This window comes from Bombyx mori, chromosome 19 (assembly GCF_030269925.1).
Source record: "Bombyx mori chromosome 19, ASM3026992v2".
Lineage (NCBI taxonomy): Eukaryota > Metazoa > Arthropoda > Insecta > Lepidoptera > Bombycidae > Bombyx > Bombyx mori.
In genome coordinates, this window is record NC_085125.1 from 13,012,778 (window position 1) to 13,040,621 (window position 27,844).

At 38.3% G+C, this 27,844-nt stretch overlaps 1 protein-coding gene across 1 annotated transcript in view; it reads left to right on the forward strand.

Annotated features, from left to right (window-relative positions):
* LOC101736702 (retinal-specific phospholipid-transporting ATPase ABCA4) overlaps positions 1-22,551 on the forward strand; it is a 55,104-nt gene extending 32,553 nt beyond the window's left edge. Inside the window, exons 19-32 of the mRNA XM_038017601.2 lie at positions 150-232; positions 1,162-1,396; positions 2,874-3,095; positions 4,368-4,490; positions 6,929-7,141; positions 7,738-7,835; positions 8,252-8,399; positions 10,566-10,679; positions 11,055-11,188; positions 12,177-12,324; positions 13,535-13,745; positions 15,180-15,328; positions 15,832-15,917; positions 16,371-22,551. Coding sequence (XP_037873529.1) covers positions 150-232; positions 1,162-1,396; positions 2,874-3,095; positions 4,368-4,490; positions 6,929-7,141; positions 7,738-7,835; positions 8,252-8,399; positions 10,566-10,679; positions 11,055-11,188; positions 12,177-12,324; positions 13,535-13,745; positions 15,180-15,328; positions 15,832-15,917; positions 16,371-16,547 — 2,141 coding nt within the window. The 3' untranslated portion in view covers positions 16,548-22,551. The remainder of the gene's footprint in view (positions 1-149; positions 233-1,161; positions 1,397-2,873; positions 3,096-4,367; positions 4,491-6,928; positions 7,142-7,737; positions 7,836-8,251; positions 8,400-10,565; positions 10,680-11,054; positions 11,189-12,176; positions 12,325-13,534; positions 13,746-15,179; positions 15,329-15,831; positions 15,918-16,370) is intronic.
* The last annotated feature ends 5,293 nt before the right edge of the window (positions 22,552-27,844 follow it).

Below are 27,844 nucleotides of genomic sequence, written 5' to 3' on the forward strand. Positions count from 1 at the left end.
ATTTTCGCGATAAAAGAATCACATCGGCTCCTTGACCCCGACTAGACTTCGAACTTGTTTGTCAAGCTAGGCATGTTGGCATACGCGTTGAGAATCGATAACAGTGAAAAACTTTAATGAAACACAACTTTTTTCTTCTTTATTTCTAGCAACACTGGGCTACGCCAAGGGTGATCCAATGAAGTACATTAAATACGTTCTGGGTGTTGAACTTAATTCCACACATGCAAAGGTATTTAATATTTTTTTTTTTTTTAGTGTGACAATCGTCTTCCTTCTGACCTTCATAGCTAATATTGCCAGAATTTAATTTGAAAATTAAACTATGTAAGATTATGTGATATATTTTGTGATTTGATTTCTGTTGACTGTTGAAGGACCACAGTCGAGTAAATTTTAATTGAACCGAGTTAATGGATAATTACCCAGAGTTCAGTGCTTTTTTTTAATGATACTTTGTACCAGCACACATATTCACTCCATCGAATATTAAAGAATAATAAATGCTAATTTGTAAAAATTAAAAATAAGAAGTTCAAATTCCTTCAAGTTCAAGTTCAAGGAAGTTCAAGTTCCAAATGCTTTATAATATCTTACCACGTCTTTATAAGTAGGCACAGGAGTACACACAGTTAGTCATTCATGCTGGCTCGAAGGGTGGGACAGCATTATGCACAGCGGACATTTTCGTGTCGGTCTTTTAGGAAGGCAGTAAAAGTACTGCCTGCCAGTAATCACGTCCGCCCTCGCTCCATTTCTTTCTTTTGTTTCTTTTCGAGTCTTTGTCTCTGTCTTAGTATATGTCTAGTCGTTGTTGGTCTTATTTCTTGTAAAAAAAAGTCGAACGCCACGACCTCGGTATTAGCAGATGGACCGTCGTTGTAGGTCTTATGCCCTGTCAAAGAGATCGCACGCCACGACACTGGTATTAGCAGGTGGACCGCTTGCTAGTCTTTTTTTTTAAATTTTTTTATTGCTTAGATGGATGGACGAGCTCACAGCCCACCTGGTGTTAAGTGGTTACTGGAGCCCATAGACATCTACAACGTAAATGCGCCACCCACCTCGAGATATAAGTTCTAAGATCTCAGTATAGTCTCCCAGTTTACAGTAATAAAAAAGGCTATACCCAAGATTTCATATACGTTTTCGTCGTTGAAGGCATTGTACACGACGACAATCCGGCACGCCGCTCCGATATCGGTGAACGTCCTGACGAACCTGCTGGCGACGCTGCACGCGCCGGCGGCGGGCGCGCGCACGCTCACCGCCGTCAACGAGCCCGTGCGCGCGGAGCTGGCGGCCGCACCCTCCTCCGCGCACTCCTCCGCGCCCTCCGCCAAGGACACTAAACAAGTCTTCGTCGTCCTCCTTTGGATATTTTTAGTGGTTTTCAGTGAGTACCATTTTCATTTATCTTCATATTACAAAAACTATCTAGGTAGAGGGTAGACAGATTTTTCTGCTCAGATTATTGGATTGTCTTTTTGGCGGGAACGCGAGGAGTGAAGTTGTGTTACTTGTTTTATTTTGTCTATTCATCGTTTCTTCAGGTTTAAATGTGTAATAACGGTGGTTTATTAACTGCTTAGAATCTGAAAGTGAACAAATGTGGGGAAATGAAACAAAGCCGCTGGACGTAACTACACGGGATCCTCCAAAAAGTCCACTGAAAAAAAACTCTGTAAATGACCACCATTTTACTGAGAATAGATTATATTTCATATCATATCATCTCATCTCATATGATTTCATTTCATCCCAGTTGAATAATATCTCAAATTAATCATCTTTATTTCATTTCATTTCATATTATCATTTTTCATAATATTAAGAATATAAATAAATTAAAATAAGACATGACCTAAAGGTCTTAGTTACCAGGTCATAAAATCCCTTAAAAAAATGATTATCGGACTTCAGTCTACCTGTAATTATTGCATTTGCAATAGTACAGATTTTTTTTTTTGCTTAGATGGGTGGACGAGCTCACAGCCCACCTGGTGTTAAGTGGTTACTAGAGCCCATAGACATCCACAACGTAAATCCGCCACCCACCTTGAGATATAAGTTCTAAGGTCTCAGTATAGTTACAACGGCTGCCCCACCCTTCAAACCGAAAGGCATTACTGCTTCACGGCAGAAATAGGTAGGGCGGTGGTACCTACCCGTGCGGACTCACAAGAGGTCCTACCACCAGTAATTACACAAATTATAATTTTTCGGGTTTGATTTTTATTACACTATGTTATTCCTTCACCGTCGAAGTCAATCGAGAACATATTTTGTTGAGTACGTATTTCATTAGAAAAATTGGTACCCGCCTGAGATTCGAGCACCGGTGCATCGCTCAACACGAATGCATCGTTATGAAAATTATTTTGAATATTTATACTCGGCAAAGACTCATTAAGTCATACATTAAGTCCGCCTGTGTACGACTTTTGTTTTGTGCATAAAGTATAAATAAATAAATAATATTATAAGCACCCTAATTTTACTATTAAAAAAAATAAACGATATAACCTAGACAGAAATCACTTTAACTATAACTAACAACGTAAATTAAGTAAATTTAACAGAATGCAACTAAATTTTGACAAAAACTAAACTTTGACAATAATAACTTCGACAGTAATAAAATACAACGATTGTGCAACGATGTGAACGTCCGTCCGTCCCGGCTGCCGCCAGCAAAAGATAAGGATGGCTTGTGCCCACGCCTCGAGCCCAGACGCGCCAACCCCCCCCCCCCCCCTTTCCTAACAACATCACGCCACGCGCCTTCCCGACATCACACCATCATTGACGTCACTTAGGCCACGTCTCCAGTGTCATCATCAGCTTCTAACAATAAACACTCGACTCCCCAGCGATTCTATCGACGACCATAAACGCGGTGTCGCTGCCGTGTGCGGAGCGGGAGTCGGGCGCGCGGCACACGCACGTCATGTCGGGCTGCCCGCCGGAGCTGCACTGGGCCTCCACGCTGCTGTTCCACCTGGCCGTCTGCACCGCGGCGCTGGTCGTCCCCACGCTGGTCATCGCGGCCACCGTCGAACGAGACCAGACCATCAACCAGCCTGGCTTCTTGCGTGAGTACGAATTTTTGGCGGGAACGCGAGCAGTGAAGTTGTGTAATTTGTTTATTTAGTGTTTTTTCAGAATTCTATGTGTAATAACGGTGATTTATTAACTGTTTAATATTTGTGAGAGTGCATAAATGTGTGAAAATGAAACAAAGCCACTGGACCTAACTTCTCGGAATCCTCCAGAAACTCCACTGAAAACCATTTCAGTAAATGGCAACCATTTTACTGAGATTATATTTTATCCCATATCATCTCATTTCATTTTATATTACTCCGTATTATCATTTTTCATAAAAATAAGAATATAAATTAAAATAAGACATGACTTAAAAGTCTTGTATTACGAGGTCATAAAATCCCTTCAAAAAAAAAATAATGTGTAAGTACGACTTGCAAGTCCTGCGGTATTCTCCCTCTAGTTCCTATTCTTATTTGAATTAGACGCGAGGCAACTCTCCCTTATAGTTTGGATAGTGGGATTGCTGTTATACCGCTTGAAGGAAGTGTCGTTAATGGGTTACATCACGTCAGACAGGCCATGACTTTATCTGACTTTATCTTCTTTTTTAGCATGAATAACCAAAAGGATCTAGTACTAGAAAACGTAATCTTCTTCCTAACGTTTTCCCGGTCTAATGCTACGATCCGCTTTCCTACTTAAACTCCTCCACTTTGCCCGGTTTTCGGCATCCTTCTGACTGAAGTTATTCTCCTCCATATCCAACCAGCGTTTCTTGGGCCTACCTCGGGATCTTGAACCTCTTGGGAGTACTGGAAAGAGTAATAAATGATTTTATTAATATTATTACTGAAGCGTGAAATGAAGTTTTTTGAAGTGAAACTTCTAATGCGACTTCCAACAAGGTTGGTTTAAACGTTTAACGCTCCTGAGGAGAGGGAATAGAAAGAGACAGAGCGAGAGTGAATGTGTGGCACTCGAACGCATATGCATAATATATCTGTTACAGGCCAGCGCGAGCGTTGGCAACGAGTATTTATATATATATATATATATTTCTATTTTAAATATATGTAATATAAATGTTGAAGATGTCACATCTCTTATACACAGCCTTCCCTATTACAAGAGCAATCTGATTTAAGGATGAAAAATGAAGAAAACCACAATAGTACATACACATCGAAGTAGAAGTTTCACTTCATTCGCGTATACCAAGTTGCACGTGCACCGTTTTGTTTTGTTTCACGTAGAATTATATATATAATATAAAATAATGCCGTATAATATACATATATAAATATATTTATTTTCAGTAACGTTCTTCCTAATCTTGGAGCTCGGCGCTATGGCTTTCTTCGCGTTAATATATTTAGTGAGCTTCCACTTCAACGAGACGTCGGCCACTATCGTGCTATCCGCCATCGTTATTATATTCGGTGAGTGTGGTTCGTGACATGTATGCCTAGTTAGTTTTTTGTAATCTCGATCGCGTAAAAGTTAACTCATACAAATAAGTTTGCCGCTAGGGGCGCTGTTACGCTTTTTTTTCCTAACTATGCTTATAGCCTTGAGAGGGTATCTCAGCTTCTCCTTGACGTGTAGGTGAGCTCACGAGGCTCAAACAGGGAGTGTTGCTAGCACTGGCCCTATCAGGAGCAGTGTTTCGTAAAATCAAAATTTTGAAGTCGTCGTTTCCTAACGGATAAGACGTCCGGTGCATTCGTGTTGAGCGATGCACCGGTGCTCGAATCTCAGGCGGGTACCAATTTTTCTAATGAAATACGTACTCAACAAATGTTCACGATTGACTTCCACGGTGAAGAAATAACATCATGTAATAAAAATTAAACCCGCAAAATTATAATTTGCGTAATTACTGGTGGTAGGACCTCTTGTGAGTCCGCGCGGGTGGGTGGTTTGAAGGGTAGGGTAGCCGTTGTAACTATACTTGAGACCTTAGAACTTATATTTCAAGATGGGTGGCGCATTTGCGTTGTGGATGTCTATGGGCTCCAGTGACTACTTAACACCAGGTGGGCTGTGAGCTCGTCCACTCAACTAAGCAATAAAAATAATAATAAAAAATCTACCACCGGATCGGAAACGCGACCCACTGAGAAGAAGGTCCATGGGTTAATTTACTCGCCGAACCCTTCGTCACAAGCAACGGGTTCGACGAGGACGGTGACCGGGCTCTTACGCTACTACGCTATATAGTCACACAGAGCTATACAGTCTATATAGTGACAAGAAACACAATGCTTTTAAATTTTAATTAAATCACCAGAGCATCGGCTTAATTGGCTATGGCCGGTGTTTATGATACGCCGAAACGAAATAATACACAAACATATTTAGTATTCGTAATAATACATACATATCAATGGTTGAAACAAAGGATTCTCAAAGTGGTCGACATTATTGAAAACTGATATTAAAGGTTCGGCAAGATCTAGTAAAAATAGACCCCTATTAATTAACACATTCTCTTATTTAAAACTCTCAAGATACTGTATAGATTTTCTTATTTGTACCAACTTAGTTATAAGTATAGTTATAAGAATGACTAAAATTTCCGTGACACAGACCATTGTTGTATTTTTATTCACTGAAATTTCTCTCTATTTATTGTTAATTTATTTGTTAGAAAAAATTTTTAAGTGAGGACTCACTTAACCAAACACAATGTTTTTAAATTAGTAAATATTCTGTATTCAATAGAGAAAAAACTAGAGATAGAATTTTTAAAGTAATTCGACTGAGGTATAAGTTCATTTTGGGATATCTTGTCCGAAATGGCTTGGGAATCCCCGCTTCAAACCGATATATACTAACATATCATTCGATGTCACAAAGGGGCCTTGCTAATTCTAAATCGAACTGTTATTGAGTGGTTTAACTCTCAGACCATTACCAATAACAATCCTTTGACAGTATACACACAACAGACTTATAACACTCCTATAACTCTATTATAAATAGGACCTTAAGTTAACCATTGAACACAAGCTTTTATATTGTTCATCTGGGGGCAGTCAAGCTTCAGAACTTCTGTGTTTTGGATTCAGCGACATCTATCGCTGATCAGATAAAATTTGGGGACGAGTGGAAGTTTGTCATTTTCAAATATTTCAAGATGCTCTACACTATGCGCTCTGTAGCATTGTGCGGGTGACTTTTGCCTGTATGACGTTAACATCTGTCAGTACCGCATGACTAGGGATGTGATGTTTAGCAATTCATTTTTATCGCTGACGATACTCGTAATAGTTTGTATTTAATAAATAATAGTTAAAAAAATTATTAAAAATAAATTTTATAGAAAATATCAATAGGCGCATAATATTAATAGTTATAAATATTTTGATAATATCCCGAAAAGCACCCCACGCTTTTTTTTATAATAGAATCATTTTTTCTTACACTATTTTTAATTCAAATTTATTAAAAATTATTTTCAATTTTTAGTTGTTTTTTTTTTTTCATAATCATCTAAATCAATCGTTAACTTTTCCGAGAAATAGGTGATCGGCGCGCCTGCTGTTTTTTCCCTTCTTGGTTTTGACGCAGACCCTTCGGGTCTCAGGAAAACAAAAATCGCTAATCCTGATTATCCTAGTAAGGATAACGGATCGAACTATTTAAAATATTGAATTATCATCGGTCCTTAATAAGTATGCCAAATTTCGAGTTAATCCGACGTTTTGAAGGGGGTCAAAATCATGTTCAAAGATTCCGTTACAGTTCGGTGATATTTGGTGATTCGGTGATTTCTTACCTACAGTTACATACATACTACCATACATACGTCTGAAGCTAATAAAAGTGTATTAACTATATCTCTTGTTTGATTTTTATTTTCATTTTTCTTCAGGCATCTTCACGCCCTCAGTGAGCGTCATCTTCACGATCCTCGATGATGCGAAGGGTGTTACCTACTACGTGTTCTCGGTGATCAACTACGTGGTCCCGCCTCACACCGTGATGGTGGCGAGCGTGCTGGCGGGCATGCGGGCCGTGAACAACGCCATGTGCAAACTGGACTCGGAGTTCTGTTCCATCGCCATCGGGAGACAGATGACCACCGGTACTGTGTTAATGAAGTTATAGCTGCTGGTCGGTTATATCGTGTTGAATCGTGTTGAATATAGGCGGAGCGCAGAGCGACATGCGTTCGTCTCGGTGTTGTTGCCTCGACTGGCGACCGGTTTCGGTAACCGCAGCATTCACTGTACATTCGTTTGAGTGGCGAGATGTACAGGGCTGCACTAAGGAGATGCCGCCATCCCGGGATTTTGCGATTCTGTTTCAAATAGGGCAGCACGTCACAAAGTTTAACGTATATTTGTTCTGTTTGTACGTGAGTTGAAACTATATAATAGGGTTAGCGTTAAAATCAGTAGTTGGAAGTTTCAAGGTAATGTTATACTCAAATGTGGGAGGTAATAGTTCGAAGACTTGCACTAAAAAAAATTATATTACATAGACAACCACCAGAAGTGGAACTTCTTCTTTTATACTATAATAGATATATTTTCCATGCTTTTTGAGATAAATAAATCGACATTAAAATGTGACAATCGCTTTTGACCTTGAAAATTTTCGTAGCACCCAAAGAAGTGCCACTTCTATTCCGTGTTTTAATCCTTATCAAACACATTAAAAGAATATTCATTAAAACAGTTTCAAAGGATCTGGATCCGACGTGCTACCTATGCTTCAACGACATCGCCCCCACACGCTTCGTTATAATGCTGTTCGTTCAGTTCGCCTTTTTAATGGTAAGTTTTTTAATGTTCATAAACAGTCTTATCATGTCGACCGCACTCCCCAATAACTCATTCATATTATGATGGTTTCCGATACCAACTATTAATTACCAATGCTTTACATTTAAACATTTAAATTACCAATGCTTTGAAAATAAAAAAGTAATCGATCTCTATACGTAAAAATCCGGGTATCGTTGTTTGTCTGTGATGAAATTTTGAACTGATGAACCGATATTAATGAGACTTACTATACTGTGTATAGTTCGGTCCAACTTAAGAGATAGGGTAGAGAGATCTATATTTCCGCTTTTTCGACAAATCGGACAAATTCGACCTACATATTTGCTCCGGTGCACAAAGAAGTGCCGCTTCAATAATATCTAGTGTTGTCACCTACCATATCGATACGAAAATGACGTCGGCAGAGCCTGGTGCTCCTTTCGGAGCGGGGCTGGCTGAACGGCTGCTTCGACGCGCTCATGAACCGCGCCTACCCCGCCGCGCCCCCCGCCGCCTCCCCCTCCGACCTCGTGCGCGCCGAGGCCGCTTACGTCAGCAAGGCGATCACACTGCGTACGTTTTCTTTTTTTTTTATTGCTAGAAGGGTGGACGAGCTCACAGCCCACCTGGTGTTAAGTGGTTACTGGAGCCCATAGACATCTACGACGTAAATGCGCCACCCACCTTGAGATACAAGTTCTAAGGTCTCAAGTATAGTTACAACGGTTGCCCCCATTGTTCAAACCGAAACACATTACTGCTTCACGGCAGAAATAGGCAGGGTGGTGGTACCTACCCGTGCGGATTCACAAAAAGTCCTACCACCAGTAAAAGTTATTCCCACCAGTTATTCCCATAATATTTATTTATTTATTTGGGAAACAAAGAGTACAATACAAAACATACAATATTTAAAAAAATATAGCTAAAACAATAACCAAATATGTTTCCACAATCAAAATCACATATAAGTAGACAGTGAACAAGAAGTAAATTTAAAAATTTAAATTACAAAAAAAAAAACAAAAGTAAGACAATACGCACATATCATTTTATACATTAACTCACACTATAAAACTACAACACTTATCGGGCCAAATCACCCTATAAACACTCCAAAATAGCTTTTCTATATGCTACAAGTGACAAGCAAAAGATATCAGCATTAGAGAACTTAGCATCATACAACCTACAAGATCTACGGACAAAAGAGTTAGAAGCATATTTCGTTCGAGCCGTGGACATGTGGAAGGTCTGTTTAGAATATATTGTAAGAATCTCTTTATTGTGTTGTAGAAGTACCTTGTTATAGTAGGGTCATCTGTAATCGAATAAGTTATTATATACCTAGTCAGGTCATAAGTATTGTCACACAGTAAAAACTTTTCTTTTAGAATGCTGGCCACAAAAAAGTTTATTGAATTCGAATTTCGAATTGTTCATGAAAATAAAAATGTATACTTTTAGAATTTTACTCATTTTTAAATATGGAGTGGACGCTTAAAGAAGACCGTGTTGCAGTTATTGCGTTGCATCGTTGCGGTTACGCGCCAATTCAAATTTTTAACATACTGAAAATTTTGAATATAACCAAAAGATTCGTTTATCGTACCATCAAACGATACAATGAAAACTCTAGTGTAGATGACAGGTCAAGAAGTGGTCGCCCTCGGTCTGTTAGGACTCCAGCAGTGATAAAAGCTGTGAAGGCGCGAATTCAAAGAAATCCCAAACGTAAGCAGAAACTGTTGGGCCTTCAGATGGGGTTAAGCAGAACCACGGTGAAAAGGGTGTTAAAGGAAGACTTAGGGCTTCGGACATATTGAAGAAAAACAGGACATCGTTTGAATGCTCGTCTAATGGACCTGAGACTGAAGAGATGCCGCGCTTTGTTGAAGCGGTACGCGGGAAAAAAATATCGGGAAATTCTTTTTTCGGATGAAAAAATTTTTACCGTAGAAGAGAGCTACAACAAACAAAATGATAAGGTGTACGCACACAGTAGTGAAGAAGCGAGCAACCGTATTCCGCGTGTCCAACGAGGTCATTTTCCATCCTCGCTCATGGTAGGGTTGGGAGTTTCTTATTGGGGCTTAACAGAGGTACATTTTTGTGAGAAAGGTGTAAAAACGAATGCAGTTGTGTATCAAAATACAGTCCTGACGAACCTTGTGGAACCTGTTTCTCATACCATGTTCAATAACAGGCGCTGGGTATTCCAACAAGATTCGGCGCCAGCTCATAGAGCGAAGAGCACACAAGACTGGCTGGCGGCGCGTGAAATCGACTTCATCCGGCACGAAGACTGGCCCTCCTCCAGTCCAGATTTGAATCCGTTAGATTACAAGATATGGCAACACTTGGAGGAAAAGGCGTGCTCAAAGCCTCATCCCAATTTGGAGTCACTCAAGACATCCTTGATTAAGGCAGCCGCCGATATTGACATGGACCTCGTTCGTGCTGCGATAGACGACTGGCCGCGCAGATTGAAGGCCTGTATTCAAAATCACGGAGGTCATTTTGAATAAACTTTAGTGTCATAAGAATCTATGTTTTATTTAGTTCATTTTGGTATATGAATGGTTACATAATGAATAAACTTGTTTCAATTATTTTAAATTAAACATGTGACAGAATTTATGACCTGACTAGGTATATTATACATTTTGTTACCGGGGCCCGGTTGCTTATAGTTTTCTACGAGAGAAGTTCTAATTTTTTATTTTGTTTTGTGCGCAGCAAGCAACCAAATCAAGGACGTTCTGTTAGCGGACAACCTGCACAAGAGGTACCCCAAGATCTTCGGCAAGTCCTGCAACGCCGTCAAAGGAGTCAGTTTCTCGGTTAAGAAAGGTGCGCATTAATAAGGAAAGCATATCTGTATTTTGATTCCAGGATAACCAACGGTTCGCCTTGACGACTCGAGGCTCAGGCGTTCTAAGGATAGTGCCGCGTGTCTGGTTGTAATATTGACCGTGGAAACGCCCTTACTCTGACCGGGTTCTGACCCCGGGTGGAGATCGGACGTCGGGTGTAAGAATGTAGGGGAGTGGTCCCCCTAGGCGTGGAAGAGTTCCATGAGGTTCGACCTCGAAAAAAAAAAGGATCCCCAACGGAAACACTTACAATATTGGGGTGTGGTTATCCGCGGAAAATTTAATTACTGTTTGGGTCACCCAAAAAGTTTAAATTCCGGACCGCTACTAATATGTGATACGCTGTTCGCAGGAGAATGCTTTGGCCTCCTCGGCGTGAACGGAGCCGGCAAGTCTACCACCTTCAAGATGCTGACGGCCGAGGAGTGCGCCACTCGAGGCAACATTTTCGCGAACGGCTACCACCTGAAGCGCAGCGTCGGACCGGTTAGTGTTGCCGTTTCAATGAAACATATGATGCCGCAATGCTGCCATCTATAGAAATGTCTCTTACTGGCATAAAATGTAATCCATACTTTGAGCATTGGGGCTACTGAGAGACTTCGGTCCTCTCTCTCTCTCTCTCTCTCTCTCTCTCTCTCTCTCTCTCTCTCTCTCTCTCTCTCTCTCTCTCTCTCTCTCTCTCTCTCTCTCTCTCTCTCTCTCTCTCCCTCTCCCTCTCCCTCTCCCTCTCCCTCTCCCTCTCCCTCTCCCACTCCCTCTCTCTCTCTTTCTCTCTCTCTTTCTTTCTGTCTCTCTTTTTGTAATTATTCCCGACGATCTCTTTATCGTTCCGCCCCCTTCACTGGAGCAGAGTTCATCCACACCCTTATGGTACTGCTACTTTCATCCACGCTTATGTTTCCAGTTATCTTATTTCCCACGTACCATTCGGCTTAAGAATGAACCCTGCTCTGCGGTGCTTACCGAGCGCTGTGACATGTCTCTTTTTAAATAAGATCTGTTTAGAGTATTCACCTGTAGTCTAACTTGAATGCGTCCCTGGTGTTACTGATGTCCGTGAGCTACAGGAACCGCTCGCCATCAGATTATGACCGTCTGCATACAAATGCCAAAAAAAAAAATTAAGGACATTTTCATGTATATTTCAAAATTAAGTAAAATTACTGTACGGTTTGTATATACCTACGTCAATACGTTGAGGCGCCGTGCGTCGTCCTTGTGGTGTCAAATTATTGAAGTGAAAACTTCTTTAGAATCGTTGTGATGTCAAACCGGATGCAACGGAAAAAACGACAGGTAAGAGACACAAATACAAAAATGTGTAGGATGAGGTAGTATGAATGAACTCTACGGTTGGGCTCTACTGGCGGGTGGTACGATGGTAAAAACGAGATGACGGAATCATCTTGAACAATTCCTCAGAGCACTCGATCGAGCATACGATAATTCCAATTGTTGTTCTTGCCAACAGTACCTCCGCTCCCTCGGCTACTGCCCACAATTCTTCGGGCTGGACGACTTCCTGACCGGCGCCCAGAACCTGGCCTTGCTGCTGACCCTGCGCGGACTCGACGTCGTCGACGTGAACGCCGAGGTCGCGTCCTGGATACAGATCGTAGGTCAGTACCGTCGGAGAAACTGTCGTATGTTCGTTTTTTTTTTTATTGTTTAGATGGGTGGACGAACTCATAGCCCACCTGGTGTTAAATGGTCACTGGAGCCCATAGACATTTACAACGTAAATGCGCCACCCACCCTGAGATATAAGTTCTAAGATCTCAATATTGTTACAACGGCTGCCCCACCCTTCAGACCGAAACGCATTACTTCACTCGCATTACTGCATTCACGGCAGAAATAGGCAGGGCGATGGTACCTACCCGCGCGGACTCACAAGAGGTCCTACCACCACTAAATCGTATCCTACAAATCTGTTGTTCAAAACAAACGTAGTTAGGAGACATATCTTTATTTCTCCGTCCGCACGTAGTTGGATTAACTCCTTAGATGAAAGTGTGAGAATAAAAATTTATCTTTTTTTTTTATTACGCTAATTATTCTAATTGACCCAATTTAACAAATTATGGTTCACTTTACTTAATTTTTTATTTATTTATTTAAGGCTATGGTTAATTCTAGATTTTTAGTCCATTTTCGTTATCGAACATATGGATAATCAATATATATTAATACGTGAGGAAAAAAATTTGTACCTCTTTTTATGAAAATTGCGCTGATGGAGGAATATGAGATTTCCCACACTTATAGAAGAAGTGCACAATGTTAATATTTTTTTAATTATGCATTAAAAATACAATAAAGAAATAAATAAAACATTACACACATTACCATTTAATTGACACACATACACACGGATATATATTCTTTTGTTTATTGTTAAAGTCTGTGGTCAAATTGAGAATAGATTTAATGTTTGTCTTCAATATTATTTGTCTATAGCAGCCTTTCCAAAAGTGGGCGATAACGCCTCCTTGTGGGCGCTGCAGGCCTAAAGGGGGGCTGTAAGAGACCCAGAAAAAAATGGGGGCGTTGTGTAGAGGTTTTGGTGGCGAATTGTAATTTCATCTAGGAGGACTTTTAGACACCGACTGAGTTCTCACCATAGCGGTTTTAAGTAGTTGAAAATATGGAGGCGCTACAAAATAATTTATTCTCAAAGTGGGCAGTAGACGAAAAAAGTTTGGGCGCCCCTGGTCTATAGTATGGTTTTGGCGAAATCTGTGATTATTGTAGCTTTTGACAATAGAACCCTAATAATGTTCAAAGTTATAAGTGGGCGACTACTAATATACATAATATGTTGGGTAGGGCTGGAGAAGTACATGCACCGGCCCGTGTCGGGCTACAGCGGCGGCTGCAAGCGGCGGCTGGCGGCGGGCGCGGCGCTGGCGGCGGGCGCGGCCGTCACGCTGCTGGACGAGCCCACCGCGGGCGTGGACGTGGCCGCGCGCCGCCGCGTGTGGGCCGCGCTGCGCCGCGCGCTGCACCGGGGACGCGCCGTCGTCATCTCCTCGCACAGGTCACATGCCACCCGACAACTTTACTCCTTACTTAAATAATGCCAACTATGTATTAACGATAGGCATAGCTGGTATTGCTGAAGTCCATGGGCGACGGTAGCCACTCACTATCAGGAGAGCCGTATGCCCGTCTGCCTACAAGGGCAATAAAAAAAAAATTCTACTTATTATTTCCTCCACAATAAACACTTACGATAAATGAATTTTTTAAGGGATTTTATGACCTTTAAATCTAACTAAGACTAAGACCTTTAAATCATGTCTTATTTTAATTGATATTCTTATTTTTATGAAAAATGATAATATGGAGTGAAATGAAATGAAGATGATTAATTTGAAACATTAATCAACAGGGATGAAATTAAATGAAATGAGATGATATGGGATGAAATATAAACTCAGTAAAATGGTGGTCATTAACTGAGACTTTTTCATTGGACATTTAGAGGATCCCGAGAAGCTACGTCCGACGGCTTTGTTTCTTTCATTTTCCTACATTTGTACACTTTCACAGACAGCAGTTAATAAACAACCGTCATTACACTTTTAAACCCGAAGAAACACTAAATAGACAAAATAAAACAAATCACACAACTTCACTCTTCGCGTTCCCGCCAAAAAATGTTACGATAAATGAAAATATGTAATAATGTTAAAATTATTAACGTCAAAAATAACTTAAGAAAGCGAATAATAATAATCAATTTTGAAAAACGTCATTTGAATTCTTATGTTAAAGGCATTAGTGAACAATTCTATAATATTATGATGTATTTGTGTTACGATTTGAAAATACTCAATAAATTATTAATGTTCAATTTAAAATAATAAAGATCTAATAAATGGTCTGATCTTTTGAGGTCTGTAAAAAATGAATTTAAGTGATAATTAGAGGTCGGAGTAGGTAGATTGTTCAAGGTCGTTGACGTCAAAGGTAGAGGATAATATGGATATGCCTCCAAAATACCGGAAATTCGTATTTATTGTGATATTTGTTCCGGAATTTTGAAATTAGCATGAATCTGTGCTTAAGGTGAAAAACGTATTAATAATATTAATCTATGCTACCAGTGCTAGCTAATGGTAAAAGAAATCAGTATTTTATTTTATACAAAAACACCTTAGAATAGTTACACCGTATTTTGTCCCATTCTGTTGAATTAGAAATGACGCTTGTCAGTATGAGACAAAACTTAGACAGGGGTTTTTGTTACTTTATTTCATAAATATAGAAATTGTATCAGATGAGGATTAATTTTTTTTTTCAATTTAAAAAAACAATCTTTATAAATAAAATAGCGTGTCAATATTATAATATCTTGACGCAAATATATAAAATCAATCCACCTACTCCGACCACTGGTTATAATATCTGTAAAAAAAACTGTAAAGAAAATGTAAAAAGTAAAATATATATTGTTGCGCGCTTGCAGCATGGACGAGATGGACGCGCTGTGCTCGTCGATAGCCATCCTGTCGGCGGGCGGCGTGCGCGCGCTGGGCTCGGGCGCCGCACTGCGCGCCGCGCACGCCGCCGGACACGCGCTGCTGCTCAAGATCGCGCACGCACCTGCCGCAGACGGTCAGCACGCACGACCCCATTACACTATACTATATATATCAAAAATAAATAATAGTTTTAAAAAAATGTAACAAAATACGCTTTTATAGAAAAACCAATTCAAAAATAAAAAATAAACTTTAATAAATTTGAATTAAAAATAGTGTAAGAAAAAATGATTTATTGTAAAAAAGCGTGGCCTGCCTATTTCTGTCGTGAAGCAGTAATGCGTTTCGACTTGAAGGGTGGAACAGCCGTTGTAACTTGAGACCTTATAATCTAGCTTATATCTCAAGTTGGGTGGCGCATTTACGTTGTAGGTGTCCATGGGCTCCAGTAACCACTTAATACCAGGTGGGCTGTGAGCTGGTCCACCCATCTAAGCCATAAATAATATAAAAAGATTTTTTTTTTAATTATTTTTTCATCGTTAAACAACATTTTTATCGAATAATAGGGAGCTGATCCAATGTTCGGCATACTATTAACTTGAAATTTTACGAAGTTACAATTTTGCGTTTCAGAAGTGGACGGTGCCAAGGGTGAGCTGGACCGGCTGAAGGGCGTGCTGCACCAGTCCTTCGACTGCACCCTCAAGGACGAGCACAAGGTGGGGTGGTGTTCCTCTGAAACGATTACATAGGATACATTTGCGAACTAATTGGAAGTTTGCGAAGGTCTTTTTCCACGACTCGCCTTCCTTGTTTTCATATTTTGACGCGTTTCAATAAATTTAATGTCCACGTGATTTGATTTGACCACCGTTCTCCTAAAAACAGTAGTACAAGTAGCAATCGAAGTAACACTACTACTCCTACTAGCTTTAACGTTAATTACACGAACTTTACTTTTAGTAATTGCAGTAGTAGTAGTAGGAGGTAGTAGTAGTAGTAGTAGTAGTAGTAGTAGTAGCAGTAGTAGTAGTAGTAGCAACAGTAGTAGTAGGAGGTAGTAGTAGCAGCAGTAGGAGGAGATAGTAGTAGTAGTAGTAGTGAAAATGTGTCAAGTGACTGCGATTGCAATTAACTAAAAACAAATGTTAAATACTCTATCTTGCCCACAGACGATGCTGCACTACCATATAAACGAAACAATGAAATATTCGGAACTCTTCACTCAGCTCGAGGAACTAAAGGCCAACTTCCCCGGGCTCGTGGAGGACTATTCGGTCACGGAGACCACCCTGGAAGAGGTGTTCCTGTCTTTCGCCAAAGAACAAAATGAACCCGCGTCCGTATGAACCAGCCTCAATTTAAATAGCTCATTACCGGCTTTTTTTAAGGGCTTTTGTGACTTGGTAACTAAGACCTTTAAGTCATCTTTCATATTAAATTCATATTCTTATTTTTATGAAAAACGTTAATATGGAGTGAAATGAAATGAAGATGATTAATTTGAGACATTAATCAACTGGGATGAAATTAAATGATATGAGATGAGATGGTATGGGATGAAATATAATCTCAGTATAATGGTGGTTATTTTCTAAGACTTTTTCAGTTGAATTTTTAGAGGATCCCGAGGAGTTACGTCCAGCGGCTTTTGTTTCATTTTCCCACATTTGTGCACTTTCACAGATATTAAACAGTTATTATTACACATTGCAACCTGAAGAAACACTAAATAGACAAAATAGAACAAATCACTTAATTTCACTCCTCGCGTTCCCCTATGTTCACATATGATGTGTTCGTGTACCTTAGAGACACAAGATTATCGTCTATCCTCTTCTAACGCTTTCGTTAAGAAGAAGAAGCAATGGCAGTCTAGATCCGATCCATCGAGATCACCATCGCTAACAGATTCAAATTACTTTAAAATCCAGTTACCATGATTCCTAAAAGAATAAAAAAATAATATATATATATTATCTATCCACATACTTTTAACGTTAATAAACCACCGTTATTACAGTTTTAAGCTGCTTATCGTTGTAATGTAGTTGAATAGCGTGTGCTATATGTTCTCTTTGCGTAAAATAAGCTAACATTACGGCTTTTGTATGAATAATGTATATAGTATCCATCGCAGACACAATATACCCGTAAACTACATATATAAATTATATGACCACAATAAATACATTATTTTAAATATTAGATTAAAAGCAAAACAGCTAGGTATGCGCTTTTCGTTATGTGTCGATAGCGTGCTGTAAATATGGCTTTGCTATGTCGGCTTTAAATATTTACCACTCTGAAAAGAGTTTTAAACTACGATTAATATAATTTTTTTTTATTTGACAAAGTAATTTCGAAAACTCTGATTTAATATGTGTAACGTGTTGAGCACACACTTAAAGAATTGTCTCTTTTTTTTTCTTTCTTATATAATAATACCTCGTTTTATTTTACCACAGACTTATTCAATATTTACTCTCATCTAACATAACATAACATCACATAATATTTCTTTAATTTTAATAACAATTATACTATGTTAGAGATTTCGTGTGATTTAATGAAGCTATTTTTATATCACACAACGTTTATAACATTTTATTATTGACAACTCGAAATAAAGTAATTAAAATATTACATTGGTATAAATCTGCATTCAGGTAACGTGTGATGTTTGTATGCTCTTTTTTTTTGTAAACTTAATTTTAATTTTTTTTTAAACCTGAGGCTATATATCACTTCATATGTATTTGTTGAGTCAACAAAAAGCTACAGATTAGATATTATACTTAATTTTATTATAATTACAGGGCTGATAAATAATATAAGTATGTATGTAATGTACTCAGTAATTCACACTGTGTATACATACAAGCGTCTTGGTGGGTTTCATGAGGCTGTTACGGAAGTCATTAGCCGGCATTGCCAAAAAGCCTATAAGCTAGGAATATAATAAAATAAATATTTAATATTAGACACACTAGCAGTCTGTGTGTTGTACCGTGTTCTATGCAGCAGCAGCGGGCATGTCCGTATAGGGGTCAATAATTTAAAGCGCTTTATAATACAATTCGGTTGTTTTGAGCCGATCTCAAAACATTCTCAAAACACGCAATGAAATCTGAAATCGGATGACGTCAGAAGTCAACGACCTCGTGTGCCGTGTGAGAGCGGTCTGCGCTTTCCATTGCGTCTTCACGGTTTAAATATATCAAGAGGTGAAAAGCTATTTCGTTTAAGCGACGTTTTATAATTAAAGGTGCATTTTATTTGATATTAGCATCAACAGTTCGATGTTTTTAATGGAACTTCAATTTAACGACCGTCTGGTATAGTGGTAAGTGACATGGTCACTACACAAGGGGGTTGCGGGTTCGAATCCCACCAAGGAAAGATATTTGTATGATAAATATAAAAATGTCTTTCCGAGGGTTATGGATGTATGTTAAATATATTTATGTGTATAATAAAAATCTTACATTTATTTCCGTTATCTGATACCTGTAACACAAGTTCTTTACGAACTTAGGACGGGACCAGACGTGGAGTGATTGTTAAAAAAAATTGCTAATGAAATTGCTAATAATGAATTGTGTTTACTCCATTGAAAGATCTGAAGAATTTTTTTTTATGATATATTTTCCAAATTGGTTTTCCAAAGTTTAAAACTTTAAATGGCTCTCCAATAAAGATGCCAAAATGTCGTTAAAAACCAAATAACCTTCCACCCCTCGATATAATAATGACAGTCTTACACTTAACCAAAGTATTAATTACCCTTAGTACCTTGTATTTACTGTAAACTGAACTTGTCCCCGTCGCTGCGAGATACAGAAACATAAAAAACTAGGCATTCCAAAATTTTTGTCTTTATTAAATATATTAATTATTAAATAAAATTAAAAAGAAAAGTGCCTATTCTATTATAAAAATTTTTTTTTTTTTTATAGGCGATAAAAATACTTGCGTTCTCGAAATATTTTGTAACATTTACATTACCGGATAATTCACTGATGTGATAATAACATTAATATATATACATGTAATGTAGTAATTTTTAGGGATAAGGAATTTGCCTATATTAAGCAAATATTGATGTATTTTTGCCTCCCAGTAGTAATTATTTAATTTGGTATTCTATACTAAAATTGAAATGTAGTTATGTACAACTATATATAGTGAGTTTCAAATAAGAATGTGCACGTCAATGACCTTGATCTGTCAAAGTTCGATAAAAAAGTATGGACAACAACAAAAAAAAGTTTCTTCTATTTTTTTGGGATTTTTTTCCATAATTATTAAGACTATTAATATGTTTGTCTTAATGAACCATACACATCTTAGAATTTTCTTGATATATTGAGTACTGGTCGAGGTAAATTAAACATGAAATTAGATTATATAAAAAAAAAAAAAAAAAAAAAAACCAATACCAAACCTATTGCAATACTGTCGGGCACTATAATCTAAGGATGGGCGACGATGATGATAATTACTCAAGCAGTGACATGAGCGGAATTGGCAAACTCGAACATTTAGATTATAAATTAATATTTAAAAATGCCTACCTTTTTACTGACTTTACCTACTTTTTTCGATTTGACAGCTATGACGTCACAATATGGCGCAGGTCCATGCACAATCTTATTTAAAACGCATATTAAACATAAATACTGTTATACTATAGCATCGCCACGTTCAAAATACTACAATTTGGTGTGTTCGGTTTTAAAAAGTTTTTCCTCTAATATTATGATTACTTGAAGTAATTTAAATTTGAGCAAGATAGAAAAGAACAATGGCAATTTTTTACCTGAATGTTTTAAAAGACGTCTTAGATTAAGACATAAACGAAACTTCATCATTTTATTTGCTCGTTTTTTATACGATGTTAGATTTACGTGGCAAAGCCACGAAAAAATGATAATTTAATAAGCTTTTAATTCGATTTTTGTGTACTTCCGGCTTAATACATTTGTAAAGGATGGCATTTATACTATTGGCACCAAAAAGCAATATTTTATGGTAATGAATACTATTCATAAAGTATTTAAAATGAAAATAATAATATTAATTTATCCTTTGTTACAATTAATACTTAAATAACTAAATATGTAATAGTAATGCCAGCACTGCAGATGACAATGATTTGAACAGTATAACAACTGACATAATGCGCATGACTATGCCCGTCCATAAGGCTCGTGAGTGGAAGAGAGAGCAAAATACTCGTTTCACTGCTCCGATTTTTTATGACCCAAACTGCACGGACAAAATAATTCTACTATAGTAAATTAGCTTTGCAAGCCTTCGTTTGTCGCAATTAAGTGATTAATTCGTTCAAAAGGTTAAAAGTACCTATCTCTGACACACATTTTTACACATTTACAAAGAAGAAAGAACAAACTATATAATATGTATATGTAGGTACCTAGATAGCTCTGCAATTGCTAAGGGTACCTACTCGAGTACTATTAGAGGTGTATCCTTGGTTCATCTATGATAATGAAATTAAAAATGTTATTTAAACATAAAATATCATTTACTTATTTTTTCAATTTGTCCGTGCCTACAAAAATCAGAGACATCTATTTATTGATAGATAACCTCAAATTATAAAGTAAACACGTTGATATCTTTTTTTTTGTGACTTTCTAATACCAAAAATATTTCTGATTAAGCTTAAGCTATGTTATTCCTATCGTTTTAGTATTTTTTTGTTTCAAGACGCCTCAAATAGATATCAGGTAAAATGTTGTATAGAAAGCTGCCATTGTTCTTTGAAATCTATTTAGTCTTGGGAGTGCGAAAGAGACAGCTACATGTTCCTGATACGCGCTTTGAAATATAATAGCTGAGCTGTTTCGCGCGCAATGTGATATAAACGAAAACTACCCTCCTGTGTACTGAAGCGGTATGGCTTTTGTATCGACTTTCCTAAATGAACTTTATAACTATTTAATTATATGTAAGCTTTAGAACGAAATCTGTGTCAATTATATTAGTGCACACAGATTAGTCGAACAAATAGGAAAAGTTGTTTTAAAAACATTCCATAACCCGCGTCATACTTTAATAACGCCAATAATTAATTATAGTATAATAATTATATAATTAAAGTAATACAAATACAGAGTACGTTATTGGTTTGGTAAATTGTCAATTTTAGATGCTTGCAATTTTTATGCTTTTGATGTTTCGCACATAATATCTGAGAAGTTTCTTAATTTTACTTTTTATATGTTATATTATAGTTATATATTTAAATTTGCACAAGTTCTAAACCGATCGAAATGGACGTGAGATTCTTTAAGCTTCGAATCCGCTATGATTTGATTTACAAATCTAGGTTCAATTGGTGGAAACTCCCGTGTTTTTAGTATATTGATGATAATATAAAAAATGAACAGCTTGGACGCTCTTAAGCCCAATTCTAAACGCTTCTTAGTATATGGTAGTTCTCAGGTTCTGACTAAACAATATGAGCTTTCTTTCGGAGTACTTGAACCTCATTGCTTAATGCTTTCGCGTGGTGAACGCTGGAGATCCTGGCCATAAGATTTACAGTAATGGGATTTAAGGGAAGAGAATTATACCCTATAAACGATTTTTTTGGAAAACTGGAATGAATTAATCAGTGCCGATATGTGATCTATTAAAATAGCACAAACAAGTAAAACAGTGAAAATTAAACAAAGTAATCCATTCATTACAAGACTGACAGAAACTAGACTACGATTGTAGACACATCCACTCATAGTTCAAACAGGTGAATCCACTAACAATCACACAAAATGCTACTTACTGCATACATATTTTCATTAAAAAAATCGGCCTTAAAAATCACCTATATAAAATTAACAGTAACGCTTTTTACCAAAGTTTTCGAACAAGTAAATTAAAAAGTACTTGGTTTTTAACGTGCTATTCGAATTTAAGATGTTTTTCGGACGGAATTAAGACTTAATTTATTATTGTAGAAATCCCGCGTAAAATTGTGGACGTTCTGACGTATCAAAGAACTGACATGTGACCGTTTTGTGTTAAGTTGAGAAATGATACTCGTAATCTTTCATCTCAAGTGAACATTTTTTTTTTTATTTCAATAAAACAATGGTGCTCACAGGGTGTTCTCACAAAATGTTGTTTTAAGAACAAACACCTATATGCGCGTAGAATAATCTTTGATTAAATTATTATTTTTCCTTTGTTTAATGTACCTATCGTTTTTTTTAATATATTTTTCACATTAAATAAAAATGTCCATTGTACTTACTTTTGTATCTAAATGTGTACAAGACTGCATTTATCTTGTTTATTGGAAATAAATTCGCACTGGAAATATGTTGTGTTTTATTATTTACTATTTTAGCCACGTTTTCATTACATACGCGTAGGTACCACCTGTCACAAGCCAAGAAACCCCTGAAGGACGAAGAAAAACTACCAAGTTTCATCACAAAGGTTTAGAAAAATATTAAATCAAACTTAAAAAGGAAATAATTTTTATTGATATACTAGCTTTCTATAAATTTAATCACATACCAAGATGTTCGACTAAATTCCTCTTTCCTTATGATTGTCAGTTAGACGTCGGAATGTTGGAGCGGTCATAACTATTTGAACCAAAAAGGATGGCGGAAACGGGCAAGGTTGAACTTTATAGTATTTGCATCGGTTTTACGCGAGTCATATAAATCTATATATATAAAAATGAATTGCTGTTCGTTAGTCTCGCTAAAACCCAAGAACCGATTTGGCTAATTTTCGTCTTGAATTATTCGTGAAAGTCCAAAGAAGGTTTAAAAGGTGAAAAAAAATATGAAAATGCTCGGAATTATATAAAAACAAACAATTTTGTTTTTTCTTTGATGTGTCCCCCGTCGGACGGATTCCTTTTGTTTTTTTTTTTAAGTTTTTTTTATACAAAAGTTTAGGTCTTTTATTTATCGATTGAGGCACTACGGAGTCTGCCGGGTCAGCTAGTATTACATAAAAATATGACTACTTTTACGGTTTGTTCCTTCGTTTATTATTTTCATTATATTATTTCTGACATTTCGGATCTGATGAAGCAGCGCCGATCACAGTCCCCGACCGCGTTTAGTTTGCGCACCCCAGCGTTGAGGGCCGGCACGACACGGTCGCGGATCCGAATGAATAAATCTTAACTTAAATGTACGGTGGAAACGTGTTTTATGCATGGCCGTGATTAAATTTTTTACATAGTATGTTAAATAATTTCTGGAAGTGTTTCCGGCAACTGTTGATCAGCTATCTTGTATGTGAATTAGATTCTAGCGATGCCATTGTTGTCAAAGTCGAATTTATAAAAAAATCAATTTTATAATACTTCTTCTTCTTATCAGCCCACAGCGTCGCCACAAAGACCGGTCCTGCGCTGCCTGCATACTTATTACACACTTATTTAATTATATGAAAAAGTTTAAGGAACGAAATGACAAACATAGCCTGTCATTATATTAATATGTAGGTATTTTTTGGGCCGTAAGCATGTCGAACCTAAACACGTTGAACGCCATGCGGCCCACAGGTGGGCCTAGCGTAGTATTATACCTTTCAGGCCAAGCCATAATCAGGGAATCAGTAATTTTTCTCAAATTGACATGCTCATTCTAAAATTTATAAAATGCGATAATTTGCACGGAAGGTAAAAATTAGCGACTTTTACCGTCGAGTTTTTAAGATATTTTAAAAGGCTATAATCTTGATAAAAACTACAACTTTGTATTTGTGCCGTCTTCGCGGCAAATTTTAAATCTGACATTTTACAACGCCAATCGATCTCCACGTTCGGATCCATCAAATGACAGCGAAGCTACATCGCATGCACACACACATCGATTACGAACGGGAGCCGAGCAACACGCAACCGAATCTAGAACATTTAAACTTAACCGAAATCGACGACCGCGGGTGAAGTTAAATTATAATTCATTAAAAAAGGCCTAGTGATTCTAGAACAGTGCACGCGTCCAGGAGCTCCAGTGGCAGTCCCAGGTGCGTATGTGCATTTACACAATTTGTTGAATCCTAGACGTACATCGGGGATCTAGGATACCTTGCTGGGCAAGTTCCGTAGCCATCCCCGACCAGGGATCGATTGGTTTGTCCAGACCCAGTGTGTGTGTCGCGACGATAACCGGCTAAAACAAACTACCGAGCCGGGAACCAACGTCTCACATACATTTTATGGTGCCGAAACCCGGGAAATCTACCGTCACAGCAAAATACAAGTTCTTAAATTTAACTAGTATTTAACGTAACTACTTTTTAACCGCTTTCTTAATTATATTACGATCAATTTCAATAGGCCTAAGACAATACGAATCACGTCATCAATCCACTGTGCAAATTAGTTGCAATCCGTAACGCTGTGCATACAATCAAATAACATAACGGTGTATGTGCTTCATTCTCTTCAGTGCATTAATTTGTAAAATTCATTATATTAAACGTAAAAGAGAATCTAATAAATAATTCTAGATTAATTGTCGCCAACTTTCCGAGGATACCCTCCGTTTTCGTTTGTTGGACGTATAACGCTGCATTGTTCGCCCATCAGTTAATTATGTATCTTGGTACAAAGTTATATTCTCATAAATATAATTGTTGTGCTAATACCGATTTTAAATAATATCACGTTTGGTTTAATTTTAAAACATTTAAATTTAAATCTAAACCTATACCAATCTTGTTTTGTCACGATCAAATACCGTCCACGTATTAACAAATTAATGAGTTACTTTGTGAATTTTTATTTTATTCATTTTTCGTTTCCGTACTTACCTACCTACCTATAAATATCGTTTGGTGATTACGGTTCTTTGTGTTTGCGATATTATTCTAATACTTACAACTCAGGTATACGAACAAATACGTCATCTTTTACCTGAGTTATTCAATTGCAAATGGGTTATTGACCTTGTAGTTTTATCCTTTTGTATTGGTTGCGTAATTATAAAACATTTTACATTACAAAACATTTTACATTAATCGTTCATTTTCCTTCAAATATTCATAGTACTTGAAATGAACAAACTAACCAACTCTCTAAAATGATAAACGATGAAACAAGTTGAGAATGATTATTTTTTAATAAAAACACAAAATTAAGAAAACAGAAAGAAATGGGTAATATGAAGACAAACGTCAAAAGTGAAGTATATAAAAACTACATTAGTTATCAAAATAGCAAAGAGGTTCACAACATCCTCCCCCTCGTGCAGAAAAGCACAAACTGGTTATGCAAACCAAGGTCAGTCAAGGCCTTAGGTGGAGAGCCTAACCAGCTTTCGTACGGGTCGGCGTAGCATTCCCCCTGCTGTTGCAACGTCCACTACCCTTATCACGCTATCTTTCCCAGGGTACACTTTCGCAACACGTCCTCGTGGCCACATTCCGCGGGGCAAGTTGAAGTCAGCAATAATTACTACGTCACCCTCTTGAAAAGCTGTTGAACTGCGGTTGCCTCTTGACTGCTCACGTGGTTGTAGGGTCGGGAGAACCTCGCGCATCCAACGCGACCAAAAATGATCCGCTAGCCTCAATGCTTTCCTCCATTCGGAACGGCTGACCAAATCGTGATCGTTCAAGGCAGTAGGTAAGGTCTGCACGGACGAAGAACCGATTAAGAAATGAAATGGTGTGAGTGTTGTCGGGTCGTCAGAATCTGTAGATACATGAGTTAATGGACGTGAATTGACAATGGCTTCTGCCTCGGCTAGTAAAACGCTCAAGGTTTCTTCTTTTGGAGCTCGTTCGGTTAATGTTGCGTTCAGAGCTACCTTTACTGATCGCACCAAGCGCTCCCAACATCCTCCGAAATTAGGTGCCGCAGGTGGGATGAACTTCCAGAGTATTCCTTGAGTGCTTGTGAAATCTTCGACATTTTCTCCGTAGAAACCTCTGAGAATGCGATTGGCACCAACAAAGCAGGTTCCGTTGTCCGAGAAAATAACGTTTGGACAGCCCCGTCTTGCAATGAATCTTCTAATAGCCATGATAGCAGAGTCAGTCGATAGACTATGTACCATTTCTAGGTGAAGGGCTCTGACAGTTAAACAGGTGAAAAGGGCCACATAACGTTTTTCATGCCTGCGCCCGATAGTGACGCTTACGGGGCTGAAGTAGTCCAGACCCGTAAAAGTAAAGGGCCGTCGATGGTGAGCTAATCTTTCAGGTGGCAGATCTCCTGTTTTCGGGTTCACCGGCAAGGACTTCCTAATTCTGCAGAGTGGACACTCTTTTGCTACTGTTCTCACTGTGTTCCTCAGCCTTAACAACCAGAATTTTTGTCTTAATTCGTTCACGACTAGTTCCAAATTTGCGTGACCCGCTTTTCGATGATAAAATTGTACCAATAAACGTACAATTGGGTGACGACCGTCAAGAAGGATGGGGAAGCGTGTGTCAGGGTCAATGCCTTCTGCGGCTTTAATTCTTCCGGCTAACCGCAGTAATTTGTCCTCTCCCAAAGCGGGTGACAGTTTTCTGAGACGACTGTTCGGAGGAATAGGCTTCGAGTTCAGGATATGAAGAAATTCTATGGAAAAGCTCTCGACCTGTGTTCGTTGCATAATTTGCCTTTCAGCGGCCTTCATTAAATCCGCACTAAGAGGTGGTAGAGTAGTGGACGCTGAAGGATGGCGGGCACAAACTATTTCGCCTTTCAATTTAGAATTTCTAATGGAAGCCAAAATTACACCAAACTTTGCCGCAGCTTGAAGTACCCGGGCTGTGGCACGTAATAAGCGCTGCCAATTACTAAAATTAGCAAAAATGGCTGTGACCGGAGTCGGTAACTCTTCGACAAAGGAAGTTAGTCCGACCAACTCATAACTATTGGTCTTAAGTTCATCGGTGTTTGGTGAGGCAAACCTTGGCTGTGTAGGCCAGTCCTCAACGGATTTAAAAAGAAAAGATGGACCGCGAAACCATCTGTGGGACATGTCGAGGTTAATTTCGAGGTTCAATTCCGTTGGTACCCATCGCCAGTCTCTGACGCAAGAGTTTTCAATAATTTCGCCTAAACGATGGGCAACAAAAGGCTTAAAAGAGCGCGCGTCATTACGTAACCACTGAAGGACTGTCATAGAATCGGTCCAAAAGAAAGTATGTGCCGGTTGTTTTCTATGACTGTCCTTAATGGTGACCGCGAGACGAGAAGCTATTAAAGCGGCCTGGAGCTCTAAACGTGGGATAGAGATAGGTTTCAAGGGTGTAACTCTTGCCTTACTAGAGATGAGAGAAAGCTCGATGCTGCCGTCTGAGTATAAAAGGCGCCAATAAGCGACACATGCGTACGCGAGCTCACTTGCATCAGCAAAAACGTGTAACTCCCTCTGAGTTGGTTCAGAGTTTTTAGAGTTAGAATACCAACGCGGAATTTCCAAAGAAGTTACTTTTGACAACTCCTGAAACCAATCAGACCATCTTAATGCTTCCGTGGGTTGGAACTCGGTGTCCCAGTCGACATTAGGCCTCCACGTTTGTTGAAATAAAATTCGACCCTTAACAACTATTGGAGCTAATAAGCCTAACGGGTCGTACACACGCATGAGGTGACAAAGAACTTTGCGTTTTGTGAGAGGGTTTGGAAATGTTTCACCTAAGC